We start from the raw sequence: 20,363 nt of genomic DNA, 5'->3' as shown, positions 1-20,363 counted from the left end.
ATTCCCATTAGAATGTTTCATGAAATTCCCAAGAAAATGTCTAATGGACTTTCAGTTAGAATGCCATTGTGAATTGGCAGCGATTTAATATTATGTATTAATAGAGGTTACTTATTACATTATTATTATTTCAAAATCCAAATGTACTTTATGGGTTGGTCATTAATGTGATATATACATTACATTCTAATTTATGCAGACTCAGGACATTGGTGTAATTTATATGCTGGGGACACTTGGAACATGCTTGCATCATTTTATTATATTCCAAAATTTGTCCCTACTAATCTTTGAAAGCGTAGTTGTTAAAAATCTTTTAGATAATAGCTCACGTCAGAAACAGATTAAAATGCTTTCTCACTCTCACTCACTTTCTGCAACCACTTTATTCTGCTTAGGGTCACAGTGGATCCAGAGCCTATGTGCCACTGTTTCCAAAACTCTATGTGCCACTGTTTCCAAAACTCTCATATATCATGTTATACCCATGCATGCAGAACATGCAATGTGGTTCTCATAAAAATCTTATCAATTTCATCAAAGTCCTGTGTCATCCTGGGGGATTTTATGGCAGTGCGAACACTTCAGGCGAGTCCCAGAAACCTTCTAGGCTTTGGATGCCTTCCATGGCAGGCTAAATGGAGGTACCATGAATGGTTATGGGGTCATAGACACTGGTATTCTCCATGTTTTCCTATGAATGCACCACAGCATCTCATGGGGAAGCCATGGTGGCTTCATCAGCTTCCATGGAATTCTCATGGCAATCCATGAACTCTCACTCATAACCCATCAATTTAATTGGGAACTCCAGGGACGTTTTCCATAAAGGAGACATGTTTACCCAAAGTGACTTATATTTCACAGAATTCAGTGCATACACAGAACCATTAATGGCTCAAGTGGCCAACAGTAGCTCTCTGCCAGATGACAACCTTCCAACAGCTGAGCTACCCTGAGCTACCCTAACAGCCATGTTACTGTAAAAATGTACTGTAAAAATATCACATGTACAATTCATGTCACTTACTACACACTGTTCTTTTGTGGTATGTTAAACGATATTTAGACAATGAGTGAAATACATAATAAATTATCTATATATTGGATCTTATCACTGGGGCAGACACATATTTACACACACACACACACACACACACACAGAAAGAGAGAGAGGGAGAGAGAGAGAGAGAGAGAGAGAGAGAGATATGCCAGGCCTGTAGAGCTGGGAGACATGGCTCATTTGGCAGGCAGGCAGGCGAGTACTAGCAGACGGAGGGAGCTCTTAGCCTGGAGACTGAGCTTTTTCGACAGTGCAAGATGACTGACATATGCTACTGATCCTGTTTCTCCAGCTATCTCAGTGCTTCCACCACCTCAAGCGCTTGCTATCTCTACCACTGCTGACTATTTGTCCACACACAATCTGTTCATTAGAGATCCGAGCTACTCCATGCTGCCATATATAAATAGAGGCTGGAAAAAAAAAAAAAAAACTAAAATATGTCAAGATACAGGACGTCCATAAAATATCTTCTAAAATATGCTTCTAAAAACAAGTTAACATTCAAAATTCATTCTTAAATTCATGTTTAAATTATAACTATCACCCTGGGGTTCCTCTATTATACTATAGGTAACAACTAATAATGCTAACAATGATGTCATTAATGCTATGGCCATTGTTATTGAAGTGTCAATAGAAATAAAATTCTGTTGGTATGAAAGGACCCAATATCTATCCAATGAAAAGCTGATAGTGTCTCAGCAGCTATTTCAAAAGAATCTATCCACTACATTAGCAGAAGAGAACACAGCACCACGTGTTCTCTGACAAAACAACATAAAAATGTGTTCGCTGACAAAAATGAGTTGTCTAACATAATTTAAATAATTATTAAGTGGTGTAGCTGTTGACAATCACTTTAATCATAATGTACTTGATAGCTACCTAACTAGCTACTTTACATGGTTGAAGAATACCTAACCTAGCTACATTTGATTAACATTAAAATAACTTGCTATACTTGTTACATAAAAAAACAAACAAACAAAAAAAACATAAATGAATAATTAATATAATTAATTAGCTAGCTATAATTAGTTAGCTACCTTTTTACCCTGTTTTTGTTACAATTATCTAGTTGGGCCTCGGACCCAGTGCCTAACACAAAGTAAAACCAACTTTCATAAAAATAAATAAATAAATAAATAAATTGATGAGAGAAGGTCAAGAGAATGCTTCCTCCTCATCTCCCGCATCATGACGACTCTGCATCTCTTAGAGAAGATGCATTAAAAAAACTCTACAGCATCATGAGTGGTGCTTGTTAAGCTGAAGCTGTCTCAGAATGATTCTGCGTGATATAATTGAACATGATGGTGCATGTAATGAGATAGTGGCTGTTTGTATCATAATTCCTTCTCAACATTCTAATGGCGCAGTCATTCAATAAACTAGCTAAATTCCCATTCTTAATTCATGAAATCATGTCTTTTATGTTTCCCTGACCTCATGCAGGCAACATTTTAAAAAGTCAACAGGTTCTTTCATTCCTTTGCATATAGGCTTCTTCTAAGGGTTTATCCCATGGCAACTGAGCTGGCAGGAGCTAGCCCACACACAAGCATGCCCTGATACATTCCTATACATGAAACACCCATAGACACTCTGTAATGGAATTAGGGGATCGACTCCTCTCTGATAGCCCTGGGCTCTGTGGAGAAGCAATATACATATCAGAGAACAAGTCGAAGCTTATTATCAGTGGCTCAATATCAACCACGGGTTTGCCAGGCTACAGAGGCCCCTGAAACTGATGTGAGAGTTGCCTCAACTGAAATGCTGGGAGACTTTCTTTTGACTCTGTAATGGGCAGCTGGGAACTAGTTCTCACTTGGGAGTTCTCCACTGGATTTTTGCTCTTTTATTCAGCTGAGATACCTTCATATCTCACAGGTACAGTGACTTTTCCTTTCTTCTTTTCCTTTCCAGTACTTTATGACACTGACCTTATAGACTCACAATTCACTTCTTAAACACAGCCTACTTAAACATACCTACCTGACCCTGAGACACAGGGTCACACATCTGACACAAAAATTCCAAAACAGAGCATTTGCTTCACAGCCATTGTGATTGAAATTGAATGGCTTGTAGAAAAAAAAAAAACCTTGGGTGGATTTAGTGAGGGTCATAATGTAAACATATAAAAGATATTCCCTTTAACTTCTCTTTAATGAAAACCTCACAGTGTTGCGGAGCAAAGCAGCTTGTGCCTTTAATTGTGGGAAATACTGGTGTCTATACTACAAAGATGTGGTAGTAGAGAATAATAAATTTTGAGTGATTTAGTTACTTGGGGTTACATACATAAACTTAGGCTTTGATCTTGACAACAGAACAAGGACAAATGCTTTCCATCTTTCTGTTTTTAGCTGAATGATCTGTCTGCTGTCCACTACTGAAGATCTGCACAGCTTGTGGAACAATCGCATCACGTATCGGACATTAATACGGCCCAGTCTTCACTACAATAAGTACTGTTTAGTACACTAGCTCAGTCCTTAGGTGGACTGTGGAACATCTGTGAACCTGCCATGGGAAAAACAGGGGATAGCACTGTGCAGCTCAACTCACCATCAGAGCTCAAGCAGGCTATTCCATTTGAGGAAGTGAACCACAGTCTGACTTCTGCTCTGAATGAGAGCAAGCAGAGCCTTCCCGATCGAGGCACCTGGAAGGGCAAGTTTGACTTCCTGCTGTCCTGCATAGGATATGCCATTGGCCTGGGAAACGTATGGAGATTCCCATATCTCTGTGGGAAAAATGGAGGCGGTAAGAAACAAGAGGAAAAAGATATTTTGGCTTATAATGGGTTCATGCTGTGTTTTTTCTGAATACCAAAAGTTGTAACCCTTGTGTTAACTTTTAAAACACTAAAATTATAGTCTGTTGTCTATCTTTTTGTGTAATTTGTACTTTGATTGGACAATATGTCCTTAGTCTATCTACTTTGATAGATATCCTTTTTTATTTTTGGGGTAAAAAAGGATGATAGATGATAATCCACCTCATTCACATTCATAACCCTGGCAACTGTATTTCACATTACGGATGTATCAGTGAAGTGGGATGAAAAATATCTGCACAAATCAAGGGGGCTTTTGACTCTGTAATCACCTGTCATGACTGTCACGGATAGGCTGCATGAATCTACAAGCTGGCCGAGGAACAAATCAGCCCCAGTATCTCTTTTTCATACCATTCTGTGTATTTTTCTTATGACCACTGGTGGTGCTGTTGTGCTTGGTTCCACAAAAATCCAAAATAATTCACCTGACATTTGTTAACAGCAAATAATATAACAGCTTTGAAGACAGGTGGGGTAGGGGTGTATTAGCCTTGCTAGCCCATTTATACCAGCTATAATTCTATCCAGGCCATTGTCATTGACTCAAATGTTACACGAACTTAGAATGTCCTAACCAATCATTTTAAATATTGCCAAAATTATTGCAATGTTGGTCCCAGCTCAGCAGTAAAAAGTCCATATTCCACCTAAAGTAATTTTTGCTGCTCACTGTCACATATTCAGGTGAAGAGATGGCTTATTAATAGCTGAGCTAATGTCAGTGTCCTACAATTCCCTACTTCATTAGGCTTGATGCCATGTGCCTGCTGATGTGTCCTCTAAATAACTGCACTCACACATTGATTTCTTTTGAGCTGCAAATCTGTGACTCACCAGTTGAATAAATAACCTAACAGAAATAGAATCTCACAGTAAATGGTAGGAAACCATGGCATAGCAGGATTCACTTTTCTGTGAAGATTCACGAGAAGAGCACATCAGTGACTTCAAGGAATTGTTATTAATTGATTTTTGACCATTTTTAATGGGACCACAGATATATACAAAAATGGTATCACCAATTAGATAGTCAAGTGGCAGATGAAGTGCTATACTGTATGTGCACATGGACAAAGAAATGTATTGAAGGCAAAATCATCTAATGATTTTAGAGTGAACATAGAGTTCATAAATGTAATCAGACTGGGTATAAGAAAAGGCATATTTAATATAATTAGCCTTAGCCTTTAGCTTTTATGGTCTCCCTTAGGAGAAATTTGTCTTGGGCAATCAAGAGAACACAGCTGACATTACAATACACATATCAAACTACACTGACATGCAATTGCACCTAGATCTGTATAAACAGCAAAACATACACACCATACAATAACCAAACATACACATAACATACACAAATGTCATACATCAGTTATTGCACAAATACCCCATATCTAATATTGCCCATATTATTACTAATATACAAATATACAATATAATAATATATATACAAATACCATAAACCAAGACATTTCACCCCCCCCCCCCCCCCCCCCCCCCCCCAACAAACACACACACTTCATCTCTTACTGTTCAGTAATTTGACTAATCTCCTGAAGAGAAGATGAGGTCAGCATGCCAATTATTTTTCCAGCCCTTCTAATCAGGTTTTGATCTGACCTTAATGTGATCTGAGTTCTGATCTGAGCTTAATGGACAGGTTACCAAACCATATTGTAATACCATAATGGATAATTACATTTACATTTACATTTATGGCATCTGGCAGACGCCCTTATCCAGAGCGACTTACAATAGTGCTTTGAAGTCTATCAAAAATACGTTCTGATATTGGCTCGCTAGGTCACAAACTAGGAATACCATCAGTCCAAAACTCTGTTGGGGAGGTGACTTTTTTTTTTTTTTTTTTTTTTTTTTTTTGTGAAAGTGCTAATTTAAGTATTTTATGAAGAGGTAAGTCTTTAGATGTCATTTGAAGACTGCCAGTGACTCAGCTGTTCGGACATCTAGGGGAAGTTCATTCCACCACCTTGGTGCCAGAACAGAGAAGAGTCTCGATGCATGCCTTCCTTGTACCCTGAGAGATGGTGGGACCAGTCGAGCAGTGCTAGAGGATCGGAGGGAGCGTGGTGGCGCTCGAGGTGTGATAAGTGCTTTGAGATAAGTGGATGCTGGTCCATTTTTGGCTTTGTAGGCGAGCATCAGTGTTTTAAATCTGATGCGGGCAGCTACAGGAAGCCAGTGGAGGGAGCGCAGCAATGGGGTGGTGTGGGAAAATTTAGGAAGGTTGAAAACCAATCGTGCAGCTGCATTCTGGATCAGTTGCAGAGGACGAATGGCGCTCAGAGGCAGACCTGCCAGGAGTGAGTTGCAGTAGTCCAGTCTTGAAATGACAAGGGACTGAACAAGCACCTGTGTGGCCTGTGAGGAAAGAAATGGACGAATTCTTCTGATATTATAAAGGGGAAATCGACATGAGCGTGTTAGATTAGCAATGTGAGAGGAGAAGGACAGTTGATTGTCCATGGTTACCCCAAGGTTGCGTGCGGTAACCGAAGGCGAGATCAGAGAATTGTCTAGGGAAATTGCAAGATCCTGAGATGGGGATGAATCACCTGGGATGAACAGCAGTTCAGTTTTTGTGGGATTAAGTTTCATCTGATGAGCTGTCATCCATGATGAGATGTCAGCCAGACAAGCTGATATCCGAGCAGAAACATGAGAGTCTGAGGGAGGGAAGGAGAGGATGAGTTGAGTGTCATCTGCATAGCAGTGGTATGAAAACCCATGTGAGGATATGACCGCACCAAGAGATCGAGTATAGAGGGAGAACAGGAGAGGACCAAGTACTGAGCCTTGTGGAACACCAGTGGAGAGTCTGTGTGTGTGTGATAATGGATTCAATGGCTGCCCTGTAAAACAATAACATAGTGCTTTTATCCACTCCATGGACCCTAAGCCTTTGTAAAAAATGCAAAAGCTCACTAACTCGTGAGCAAACATTCCCCACTTGATGAGTCCATTGTAATTGAAAATCAAAATGATTTTTTTTAATTGTCTGAGGGCTTGATGTTATTTATTCCAGGAGCATTTCTTATTCCTTACTTCACTACATTGGTGTTTGCTGGGATTCCTCTATTTCTGCTGGAGACTGCACTAGGACAGTACACATCAGTAGGAGGACTAGGGGTCTGGAAACTCATACCCATGATGAAAGGTATGAAATGTACATGAACACTCAGGTATGCACAGAAAAGTAAAGAAAAGTAAACACACACACACACACACACACATGATGGTTGTGTTATACAAGTCCTGCCCCTCAATACAAAGAATCAGTCACCTTGTTGCCCTTGTTGGATGTTCCGTTAATTATGGAGAAACTTGCATGTGCGGTAGCCAGAATACTGAGAAAAACATCATGTCACTGGGGCCAAAGACCATACATTATTAATGTCATATTTGTCAGATTTCAATATCCATTTCAAATCTGTGCATAAAACATCACCTTGTTGATCTGTTTCTGGTATATTTCTCTCTTCATTGAAGTAAATAGGTGCTTGGTTTTATGTGATTGATAAAACTGCTTGGATGTGTTGCCCAAATGGCTGCCAAGTGGAAAGACTTTGCTCAAGTGTTCAAAATCCTAGTAAATACTTATGGGCTTAATCTTCATCTTGGTGACTATTGTTTTTTATTGATAATAGATGTTTATAAAATGTATTTGCACATTTAATATAATATTGTATGTATAGTACCTAATATATTATGGTGGTGGACCTTTCTTGGCACTGCAGTGAAACACATGGTAGTGGCATGATAGTTCTGATACAAGTGTACAAGACAACTTAATGTCATTGCTAGGATGAAATCAGTTTTGGTAAGCAAACTAAGCGGTGCTGTGGTCAGAAACAGACACTGACAAATGGCTAGAGGATGATTAAGATGTGCTATGCATGAAAAAAATGAGTTTCTAACCATACATCTGGAAAATGGACCAACAAGGTAGGGGTCTAATGTGTTATTATTTTTTTTATAATGCTGCAGTGTCTGATAATACAAGAGCAACACACTAGAGGTCTGTGAGCTCTGGAGAGTTATTTTAATCTTGCACAAAGTCTGAGCATGCCTGGCCTCATCCAGCAGATGTTTTTGGCTACTTCTGCCTGCTCATTGAGACACTCTTGACTACTCCTGCCTTATTCTTAATGAACACAGATGCAGGGCAGTAAGAAGAAGGCTGGTGATACAGAGAGCTGTGTGTTGTGAGGACACTAAAGGCATGAAAATTCCTTTCTAGCTGATTCAGGGGATAATCTCACTTGGATACTGGAGATTTGTAATTGTAACTGCTGTAATCATAAAAACTGTTCTTTGCTCCTTCCAGGACTCTTATTCACTGTATGCTTATATTGAACATCCTTTCAACACACCTAGTGCTGTTTGACTTTATGGTATACAGGCATAGAACAGTAATCATTTATAATCCGACTATTCAGTGTCACCCAGAAGAGGATGGGTTCCTCTCAAGGTTTCTTCTTCATTTCGTCTCAGGGAGTTTTCCTTGCCACTGTTGGCTCTGGGTTTCTCATTAGGGATTGAAAGCTAGAGATTTATTTTAAACTGCTTTTGTGACACCTGTTAAAATCTACTGTGCTATTCAGTTGAATAGCTGATATGAAAATCTAGCTTCTTCTCTCCTTCTCCACCCGTCTCATTATTTTTTCTATTTCTGTCTTTATTCTCTTTCTTAGGTGTAGGTTTGGCTGCTGCAGTGTTGTCCTTCTGGCTCAACATCTACTACATCGTCATTATTGCCTGGGCCCTCTACTACCTGTTCAACTCCTTCAGATCAGTATGTACTGCTTCTCTGTTGGATCTGTAACAGTCTATTCATTCACTGCTGCTTCATTCTTATTCATCAAATCATTCATGATTGCATCATTTAATTGCTAATTGCTTAAATGAATTTCAAAACAAATTCCCTTGTTAATCATGGCATTCATTCATTTATTCATTCATTCAGATATAAATGAGCCTGTATTCCATAAATTTTACAGCTGCACAGTGAAGTAAAGGGTGTCCCAAAAGTCTCGGGGGAAATTTCTTTATGTAGGGGAAATGAACACTTTTTAGCACAATTTCTTACACACACACACACACACACATATATATATACATATATATATAGATAGATATATTCAGTCAGGTCTGGAAGTATTTGGACAATGACAGAGTTTTTGTGATTTTGCCTTTATACACCACCACAATGGATTTGGAAAGTGTAGACTTTCAGCTTTATTTTAAGAGGATCCACAAAAATATGGCATTTACCATTTAGGAATTACAGCCATTTTCAACAAAGTACCTCCATTTTCAGGGGCTCAAAGGTATTTGGACAAAGTGACATAATTGTAAATATAACCATAATTTTAATACTTGGATGAAAATCCTTTGCAGTCAATGACTACCTGAAGTCTGGAGCCCATTTTCTCAAAACCCAAATTCTGAGTTTCCTCCCTGGAGATGCTTTGCCAGTCCTTCACAGCAGCCACCTTCAGTTGCTGCTAGTTTGTGGATCTTTCTGCCTTCAGTCTTGTCTTCAGTAAGTGAAAAGCATGCTCTATTGGGTTGAGATCAGGCGACTGACTTGGCCATTGAATAATATTCCATTTCTTTGCCTTCAAAAAGTCTTGAGTTGCTTTCACAGTATGTTTAGGGTCATTATCCACCTGCACTGTGAAGCTGCGTCCTATCAGTTTTGTAGCATTTGGCTGATTGTGAGCAGAGAGTATAGCTTTACACACCTCAGAATTCATCTTGCTACTTCTGTCAGCAGTCACATCACCAATAAACACCAGTGAGCCCATTCCATTGGCAGCCATACATGCCCATGCCATAACACTGCCTCCAGCATGTTTGACACATGATGTGGTATACTTTGGATCATGAGCTGTTGCTTTCTTTCGCCATACTTTTCTCTTCCCATCATTCTGGTACAAGTTAATCTTGGTTTCATCAGTCCAAACAATCTTATTCCAGAACATGGGAGGCTTTTTTAGATGTCTAATCTGGCTTTCCTGTTCTTGAATGTTACCAGTGGGTTGCACCTTGTTGTAAACCCTCTGTATTTACATTCATGAAGGCGTCTCTTGATTGTAGATTTTGACAATGATACGCCTACCTTCTCCAGAGTATTCTTGACTTCTGTTGATGTTGTGAAGGGGTTTTTCTTCACCAAGGAAAGGATTCTGCGATCATCCACTTTAGTTGTCTTCCGTGGTCTTCCAGGCCTTTTGATGTTGTTGAGCTCACCAGTGCTTTGTTTCTTTTTAAGAATGTACCCAACTGTTGATTTAGCCACACCTAAGGTTTTCGCTATCTCTCTTATAGATTTATATTGTTTTTTTCAGCCTAATGATGGCCTCCTTCATTTGCATTGAGATCTCCTTGGACTTCATATTGGTAGCTCCAGTCGAACAGCTGCCAAATGCCAACTCAATACCTGATATCAACTCCAGACCTTTTATCTGCTTCATTTGTCTTGAAGTAATGAGGGAATGGAAGCTGTAGCAAGGTTGCGATAGACTTTAACAGGAAACATGGCAAGCACATGACACACTACACTGTTGCCAAATTTATTAATAAATTCAAAAAGACTGGAAGTGTTGTGGACCCACCAAAAAGTGGACATCCACGAACATCCACTAACAAAGGCATACCTGACATGGTCCCCTATGTATGGAGATTTTTAGGACACCCTGTAGATGACTTATAAGACCTTAATGGTATTGAGATTCAAAACTGTTCCCTTACTTGCTTTACTAAGCACAATGTCTCAGTCTTGCTATTCTATAAGAGGTTATTTCTCCAGGTCCATCTTCCGCCATTACATTCATGGAGTTCAATCCCTGGCTGGGTCTCTCTCTATCTCTCCTGAGTCCATCATCCTGGCTTTTTGTGAACCCATCTCTGCTCTACACTGCACTTTCAAAGCCACTACAGAAATAATAATCATCTGGGTTTTTCTTTTCTTTTTTGAGCAGAGTGATATTTTCCATGACGGCTCTCTGTGCCATGGGAATAGAAACATTCTCTTTTCACTGTAGAACAGAGGCAGACTTTTACAAAGCTCAATCCTCCCCTCCCCATTTTACATCTGACAGGAGTTCTGCTGTTTTTTTACAAAAAAATCTCTTGACACTATTTTTTCCAGTTTTATCAGTTTTGTCTAATATCTGCCTTACTGGTTATATGTTCAAGTTCTGCAATGTGCAGTGTTGTTTTATATTTTCTGCTCTAACAAAGAACATCAGATAATTAATCCTTAATGAACTGTGTTACATGTATAATAGCAATAAAATCCACCAAAGAAAAGATTATACTTTACATGCCAACAAAGCTGGAATTGAGAACCACTAGTCTGGCTAACCAGGTTTGTCCAACTGCCCATCAATCAAATCAGCCATCAGTCCATCCATCCATCCATCCATCCATCTTAGCATCCCCCTTTCCCTATCTTGACAGGAGTTGCCTTGGCAGAGTTGTGATAACCCCTGGAACACCGATCACTGTTTCTCCAACTACAGCCTGACTGATACCACCAACCTGACCAGCGCTGTAACTGAATTTTGGGAGTAAGTGAAACCTGATGAGCCTTTTAAGCAAATACACAATAGCTAAGGATAGACTCAGAGGCAAATAATATTTACTGATTTAGCAAGACATTTAGCATTTCGTCATGACTAGCATTATCAAATTACCCTTCAATTATGCATCATAATGTAAAATGTAAGTATTTTGTCTGTTCTAACCAGTTAGATTTGTGCACACATGAAGTGTGTGTCAAGCCAAGGGTTATAGACTTTGAGAACTGGACTGTTGCACCTCAGATGTGCACCAATGATTGCGTTCAATTTCTCCTCCATCTTGCTTATCATCAAAGTGAATCGCTGAAGCCTCACCTCAGAGTGACCTCTTTTGGCTGATGGATGGTCATGTCAGAGTTTGTTCCATTAAAATCTGAACTCTAAAGCTTGTAAATGTAAGATTGAGCTTAATTTTTACACATTGCCATGTTTTTGTGTTGTATTTTGGGTTTTTTATTTTAAAATATACTTCTTATGAGAATTTTTGATGGATACCAAAATGTCCTTCAATTCCTACAAATCACTGTGATTAATGTAACACAGCCATAAATAACACTAACGGCATGTCTAACGGAACACTTTGTGTCACCACACAACCTTTTTTTGACTTATTTGCATAAAGTGCATGTGGCACAGCCAAGTTGCAAGTCAGATCAGCAAAATATATCCTATGTGTATCCTTACAGGAGGAACATGCACCAGCTGAGCAGTGGTCTGGAGGAGCCGGGTGAGTTGCGCTGGCCGCTGGCTGGGACTCTTGCTCTGGCCTGGGTACTCGTCTACTTCTCTATTTGGAAAGGGGTTGAATGGACTGGAAAGGTATGGCTGGCTATGCATGCTTATTACTTTACATCTCGCATTGTTTTTACATGCAGAATTTACAAAATTCTCTGTCTAGATTCTCACAGCTTCTATTTCCTGTTCATTCCATTGTTCATTGTTCAATCCCTCATTTGTAATCATTTAAATGAGTAGCATCATTTACCACTCCTTATAAATGTTGTTCAGAGGCATTAAAGCATAGCAAGGACATTCAGTTTATCCTTGCTGCCAGAAGATAATTGGATTTTGATGCAATTGGCATATGTGCACTCTCTAGTGGCCCAAAACCTTGATGGACATTGCCAATTAAACACAATTTCATTAACTTACAATTTAAACCAGGTTTCTGCACCAATGGAAATAAATCCCAATGAAATCATAGCTAGCTGAACATCTAAATTATAGTGTTTCATTCTCCTCAGGTGGTCTATTTCTCTGCCACTTATCCGTACTTCATGCTCTTCATCCTGTTTTTCCGAGGCATCACTCTCCCAGGGGCTAAAGATGGCATTCTCTTCTACATCACCCCTGACTTTAACAAGCTCCAGAAATCTGAGGTTGTGTTCAACTGCGGCCAGGCTTGTTTGCTCACTTGGGCAATGTTTGCATTAATATAGAGGGCTATTCCAGCTTGTACAAAAAAGGGAAAATAATTAAGTGAAGTAAATGGATTAAATAGGAATAGAGACCACTATTTGCTGACAATACACTACACTATGAAAATGATTATAAAAAAATTACTACGCAAATGGGTACAGCAGTCATATACCATATCTCACACTCACACTCATTAACAGCTATGAGCAATTTAGAGTAGCTAATTCACCTAGCTTCATGTTTTTGCCAGGTGCAAGAAACCCACACAGACACAAGGAGAACATGCGAAATTCTGCACCAACAATAACTGGAGCTTACAATCAAAACTGAATCCTGAAGGCACCTGTGCTACTGTTTGAAAGTGCAATATATCTGAGCATCCTATTCTCACAGTTATTTTTCAAATTGTTGACAGAATATAATTCATGTAAATTGGAACATGTGCACTCCTGACAGGGTTAACTGCTGCTAGCTCTTAACAACTAACACACTATCGCCCCCTATGTAGCTTTGATCAAGGTGTTTGTTGCATTCCGTAATGAAACAAATATAATAGATTCAGTTTGTAGACGGTCAAAATACCAGCTGTCAAATTATCTGTGTTGCACATTCGTCTCCTCTTACACTATAAAGATGGCAGCAGCAAAGTTATATATTTGGAATGCCAATGTGAAATTTAGACAAGAGAACAAAACTTAATGAATAAATCAACAATTACTTCAACGTTGATGTAATAGCTGACAGTGATCAGTTGAGTCAAGAGCAACAATGAGGCTCCTGTTCATTTACCTCAGGAGATAAGATGAGAGAGATTGATGTTGATGATGCTTATGATCAAAATGATTACTTTTCCATCATAAAATCATAAAAAAGTATTTGATAAAGTGAGTGAGCACATTCTTTGTTATTATATTTATCACATAACTAAAGCAAATGCTTTGAAAATAAATGCAAATGAAATTACTATATAGCTGTTGTTTTTAAAGAATACAAATACAATAAATAGAATGTTTTTTTTACAATGCTCTTTAAGGGCAAGCTAATTTTAAATTATATATATATATATATATATATATATATATATATATATATATATATATATATATATATATATATATAAATCACTTCCACTATCCACTACCAAGAACTGAAATATGTTTCACTTTTGCATAGTATATATATATTATATATATTTGCATAGTGTGTGTACATATATATATATATATATATATATATATATATATATATATATATATATATATATACACACACACTATGGAAAAGTGAAACATATTTCAGTTCTTGGTAGTGGATGGTGGAAGTGAACATACTGAACTCAAATGGCTTTGTCCTACCTGTATTCTTTAGGTGTGGTTGGATGCTGCCACTCAGATCTTCTTCTCTTATGGTCTCGGTTTGGGTTCTCTGATTGCTCTGGGCAGCTACAATACCTTCAATAACAATGTCTACAGGTAGGACTCTTCCTTTACAAAAGTTTGCAATGTGATGTAGATTTCAATTAGATCATCACTAACTTGCATATCTGTGAAATCTTCTCCATGTTGCAGAGATGCCATCATTGTGTGCTGCATAAACTCCTTCACCAGCATATTTGCTGGCTTTGTCATCTTCTCCATTGTAGGATTCATGGCCTACATCACCAAAAAACCAATCCAGGAATTAGCTGCCTCAGGTAGGAGGATGTACAGCATACAACTTTTTTTACAGCATATATACACACAACAGCACTATTCTGAAAATTCAGATATGTCAAATATATGAATTTATTTTATTTTTTACTTAATATGATTAAAAATGACAATCATGTGGTCACCCTAGTTCATCTAAATAATTTGAAATATTAATATATAATATCGCATTTATGTTACATTCTAACTAAATTACATTTTGGGTCATATTAATTTGAGAATAACAAAGTGAAATAAATGTATTTATTAAATGACTGGAGTTTGTAATTTAAATTAAATTTAATCAATCTAAAATTTAATTGAATAACAAAAATTAAGTCACATTACTCACCATCATTTACACACCATCAGAAGGATCCCCAGGACTAGGAAGGGGTTTTGTGTGTATGTCCATAATACGAATAACCGAGACCAAGATAGTGGATGTTTTACAATTGTCTTGCCATAAAATGAAAAGAGATGTCCTGGGTTAATGCAATGCATTCACTATGTAGTGAACATCACACTGAAGTTAAATAGACATTTTTGAAGTAGACATAAGACAGGGGCATGGTATAAATATCTTCAAAGTTTTAGCTGGAAGTTTGTAATGTGGAGATTTAAAAAGCTCAGTCTTATTTGACTGTGTGATTGTAAATATTCAGGTCCAGGTTTGGCGTTTCTGGCATATCCTCAGGCTGTGACTCAGCTTCCCATGTCCTCTCTGTGGGCCATTCTCTTCTTCTCCATGCTTTTGATGCTTGGACTAGACAGTCAGGTAAAATACATATTGATGCTTAAATACGAAGTTTTTATTATTTGAAAAAGCTGTTTAGATATACTAAATGACTAAACAAGTCCCAGTATACACCACCACTAATAATTTAGACCTCAGTGGATGAGGACATATGGAGTGTACTGTATATGCACTCAAAGCACAAAGTAATGGTCTATTATTTCTCCATAGTTTTGTACTGTGGAAGGTTTCATCACAGCTTTGGTAGATGAATATCCCACCATCCTAAGGAAGAGGAAGAAATTATTCATCCTGGTGGTCTGCATTATCTCATTCATCATTGGCTTGTCCAACATCACACAGGTAAAGCAAAACTGTCCAGAATTTGTATTGTCTGTGGTTATGTTAAAATACAGTTATACGGATCTGGGTTGAATTCCCCCAAATCTCTGCAGCTAAAGTTTAGAAGACCTTAACTTTATCATGTGTGCATGTGTGTGTGTGTCTGTGTGTCTTGGTTCATGTTCTCTTTCAGGGTGGCCTGTACGTGTTCAAGCTATTTGACTACTACTCAGCCAGTGGGATGTGCCTCCTCTTCCTCGTCTTCTTTGAGACAGTCGCTATAGCCTGGTTTTATGGTATATCTCTCTCATAATGTTCAGGAACATTAAAGGAACACTACAGTGCTTTTAAATCCAACCTTTATCTAGTGTAAACTCACTTACAGTGGAGGTCTAAGGTCAGTTAAATAAATGAATACCCTTTTTTCATTCAAAATAGATATTTTTGTATTTTAAATGCTTTGGTTGTTTGTCTCCTCCTAAGCTCTTAATTTATAGTATCATGGTTGTAGTTGATTAAAGCAACTTGGGCTTCCACTATAAGTAAATGGCCCATTCTTTTTCAGCACTGGGATGCATGTTCTAATTCTTGTCCATGTAAATTGTCCATGCACTACAGACCTGGTGGGTCAACATTAGGTCAAAAATGTGGGCACATATGTTTAACTAGTAAATACGATCAGCATTGTTATCCAAAATAGAAAGCTGAAAAAAATGCAGCAGCATAGGCACGTTTTTTATGTACATGTGGACGATTAAAAGTGCCAAAACATCCCTCTTTATCAGGCTTCCATGCTGACCATGTAAAGTTTTTTAGAGATTTATACCAGCTATTCTTGGATACGTGTTTGTCGTGTTGAACATATGGACAAGTTCTATTAGTTTCCTTTTAAAATTTCCACCATCATCGTTGTTGTTATAATGAGCTGCTCAAATCAAAAACTATGATCTTACGTTTAAAAATATTTAATAAAAAAACTGTTTAAAATTTTTACGGCACTGCCAAACAGAAAAGCATTTTTGGACAGCTAAAAACATAATGCAACACTAATTATAAGATGACATCATTTCTGCCTTCTGATGTCTCTCTCTCTCTTTGATTGAAGGAGCAGAGAGGTTCTATAAAAACATTGAGGAGATGATCGGCTATCGTCCATGTGGCTGGTGGAAACTCTGCTGGCTCTATTTCACCCCATCAATCTGTTTGGTATGAAAAAGTGTCTGAACATAAAAAAAATCAAAATACTGGTTTATTTAACATACATTATTTATGCACCTTGTACTTTTTTATTGTTATTCAGCTTGATCCAACAGAGGACTGATAATTGTAGATTATTGTAAAAATGACGATTGAGTATGTTTTGTGTGTGTAGGGGGTTTTCACCTTCAGTGCAATAGAGATGACCCCGCTGACCATGGGCAAGTATGTGTTCCCAGGCTGGGGACAGGGCATCGGCTGGCTCATGGCTCTTTCCTCTATGCTCCTCATTCCTGGATACATCATTTACATGTTCTTCAACATCAAGGGAAGCATTCATCAGGCAAGGCTGCTTTATCATCTGATTGACATTATAACATTAATATATTTGCACAAGGTGTTGACATGCTAATGCTAAGCACTCAGAAATGCTGTCTCTCCTCTACAGCGCTGGCACAAAATGACAAAGCCCAGTGAAGAAACCAAGCCAACAGAGAACCACCATTTAACACAGCAACATTACCAAGCGGGAATAATGGGAGAAGCGTCTGTCTAATATCACCTGGAAACTGAGGGCACTACAGGAAGGCACTCTGGCCACAGCACTGATATTTATTCTTTCTGTTTAGCTCAATCAGTAAATGAATATAAGAGCATAATATAAAGAATGTATAAAAGTCTCACCCAAACTACATGCTCATGCCTTTTTCAGTATGCAGTTGACTTGAGCATCTTGCAGAAAGTATATTGTATGAGTACACTAAAGAAGCAGGCAAATTGTTTTTTTTTCCTAATATATTAATTATGTATACTTACGTTTTGAGAAACATAATATCTGCAGATAAATAAATAAATAAATATACTTGGACACACACATATACAGTATGTATATATACACAAAATTCATATACAAAATTCATTTTTTTTTTGGTATATATAAAAAAAAAAGTTGTCAGTGGAAAAATTACTCCTAAAGATGGATTTCATAGCTATATTGCCTAAATGTTTATTATACAGTATATAGTTTATAGTTAAAGTATTTATAGTCTGTCTTTACAAATGGTTTGCACAATAAAACACTATACAGTACATATACAGTGCATTTCTCTTAGAAATGAGAGGATTCTGCCTGTTTAAAACTAGATCATGCATATTTAAAATGAGACTGTTTTTAACAGGCTTGTATTTCAGTTTAATAGGCAACACTTATGTGTACTGTGATTATTCTAAATTCTCAACTCCTTCATCTTCAGTTTTTCATTCATCTTCAGCTAATACCATGTTTACGAATAATTTTACCCAGCGGTAGCATATATAAAGAAAAACACATTGGGCCTAAAACAGACCCTTGCGGAACACCAAACTTTACCTTAATATGCATAGAGAAGTCACTGTTTTCAATCCTCAAACTGATAATGATCAGTCAAATAAGACCTGAGCCAGGAGAGGGCTGTTCCCTTAACTCCAACAACATTTTCCAGTCTATCAAGGAGAACAGTATGATCAGTGGTGTCAAAAGCTGCACTAAGGTCAAGCAACACAAGCAAGGAGACACAGACAGTAGTAGGTCATTTACCACTTTAACCAGCGCTGTCTCTGTGCTATGATGATGCATTTCATGAATGTTATTCCGACGTAGATATGAGCATAGCTGCTGTGCTACAGCGTTTTCTAGGATCTTGGAGATAAAGGGGAAGTTTGATATTGGCCTATAGTTGGACAGCTGACAGGAGTCGAGGTTAGGTTTTTTAATCAGGGGTTTGATAACTGCTAGTTCAAAAGATTTAGGGACACAGCCAGTGCTAAGGGAAGAATTGGATTGCTTCTGGTATTATCTGTTTGAAGAAACATGTAGGTAAGGGATCTAGTACATAAGTTGATTATTTTGATGAGGAAATTTGTGAAATTAGCTTGGTCTCAAAGGGGAGTAAAACATTCTAATCACTGATCTGATGTAGTTATATTGTTATTTATAGAGTTAGTTATCCAATTGTCTGGCTTTAAATTTATATTTTGAATTTTTTGCCTGATATTTTGAATTTTGCCATTGAAAAAAATTCATGAAGTCATTGCTACTACAAATTGATGGTGTGCATGTTTCTGTGTTGGTCTTATTTCTGGTTAATTTTGTACAGTATTAAATAAGAATCTAGGATTATTTTTATCATCATCTATTAGGGTGGAGAGATACGTTGATCTAGCAGCACTAAGAGATTTTCTATAGCTGAGGAGACTCTCCTTCCGTGCCGTTTGAAATACTACCAATTTACTTCAATGCCATTTACATTCTAATTTTCGATTGGTCTGTTTTAAGGTGCATGTGTGATCGTTATACCAGAGTGCTAGTTATTTCTCTCTAATTATTTTTCTTTTAAGTGAAGCTACATTATCTAGAGTATTGCAGAATGTTGACTCTGAGCATTTAGTTGCCTGATCAAGTTCTATGGGGTCAGACGGTGATCCAATCATAGTTGATAACTCTGGGAGATTATTGATAAACCTCTGTGCAGTAGTTGACATGAATGTATGTTTGATGGAGTAGCGTGGCAAGGTGAATATATTATGACTAAGACACATTTTAAATGAGATGAGATAATGATCTGAGATAGCTTCAGACTGTGGAAATGTGATTATATTTTCTATATTTAATCTGAATGTTAGTATTAGATCAAGAGTGTGACCACCATTATGAGTGGGTCCTATTACATTATGATTAAACCCTACTGAATCTAGAATGGACACAACCACTGTTCACAGAGGGTCTTCCAGATTACCAGGTTTGAGATAAAATCTGCAAATTCACAAAGGAATTCAGAATATTGCCCTGGGGTCTGTAAATAATAATTAGTGGAATCAACTGGGTAGACTTATTTTTTGTGGCTAAATACAGTATTGTTATGTTAGTATAAAGAACTTCAAACACCTTGAATTTATGCCTAGATTATCATTATAAATAACACCTCCTCCTCTGCCAATTACACGGGGCTGATGTATATAACTGTATCCAGGAGGACTAGCTTCATTTAATACTACATAGTCATTTGGTTTAATCCATGTTTCTGTTAAACACAGTGCATTAAACTCCCGATCAGTAATAGTTTCATTAACAATATGCGCTTTAGATGTAAGCGATCTAATATTTAACAGTCCTAGCTTCAGATCAAAGGTGCTGGCTGTGCATTCAGTGATTTAAGAAAAGATCAGATGAGTAGCACAATAAAAAACAATACTCAAGGTACAGACTCACAATGACTTATAAGCAATAGCTAAATGAATGCATACATTTGATGGTCTTGGTATATGTTGTTATAGTGTACAAGAGAGTCAGTAAATGCAAGGATTTGATCATAATACAAAAGATTTGATTGTACATGGAAGGATTTTGTAGGATTTTGAAGTAGTAAATCACTGTTTAAACATGAACACAATATATTGGGCCTAGATTAGTAACACATAC

The 20,363-nt window shown here is 37.6% G+C and overlaps 1 protein-coding gene and 1 long non-coding RNA gene across 2 annotated transcripts in view; one reads left to right on the top strand and one right to left on the bottom strand.

Moving 5' to 3' along the window:
- Nucleotides 1-17,213, bottom strand: part of LOC117599570 (uncharacterized) — a 25,002-nt gene extending 7,789 nt beyond the window's left edge. The window contains exons 1-5 of the long non-coding RNA XR_004579973.2: nt 17,093-17,213; nt 14,984-15,090; nt 14,479-14,595; nt 14,299-14,394; nt 3,641-3,818 (exon numbers count right to left, since the gene is read on the bottom strand). This is a non-coding gene — a long non-coding RNA (uncharacterized LOC117599570). The remainder of the gene's footprint in view (nt 1-3,640; nt 3,819-14,298; nt 14,395-14,478; nt 14,596-14,983; nt 15,091-17,092) is intronic.
- On the top strand, nt 2,696-20,363 carry slc6a1l (solute carrier family 6 member 1, like). Its single transcript, XM_053241921.1, has 14 exons — nt 2,696-2,959; nt 3,439-3,838; nt 6,961-7,092; nt 8,630-8,730; nt 11,403-11,512; nt 12,211-12,343; nt 12,769-12,903; nt 14,312-14,415; nt 14,512-14,636; nt 15,297-15,409; nt 15,599-15,730; nt 15,903-16,005; nt 16,815-16,915; nt 17,082-20,363. The coding sequence occupies exons 2-14, from the start codon at nt 3,601-3,603 to the stop codon at nt 17,316-17,318; spliced, it is 1,764 nt and encodes a 587-aa protein (XP_053097896.1). The 5' UTR covers nt 2,696-2,959; nt 3,439-3,600; the 3' UTR covers nt 17,319-20,363.

The sequence above is a fragment of the Pangasianodon hypophthalmus genome, chromosome 18 (genome assembly GCF_027358585.1).
Source record: "Pangasianodon hypophthalmus isolate fPanHyp1 chromosome 18, fPanHyp1.pri, whole genome shotgun sequence".
In the NCBI taxonomy this organism is placed as follows: Eukaryota; Metazoa; Chordata; class Actinopteri; order Siluriformes; family Pangasiidae; genus Pangasianodon; species Pangasianodon hypophthalmus.
This window is presented reverse-complemented; position numbering and strand designations above follow the sequence as displayed.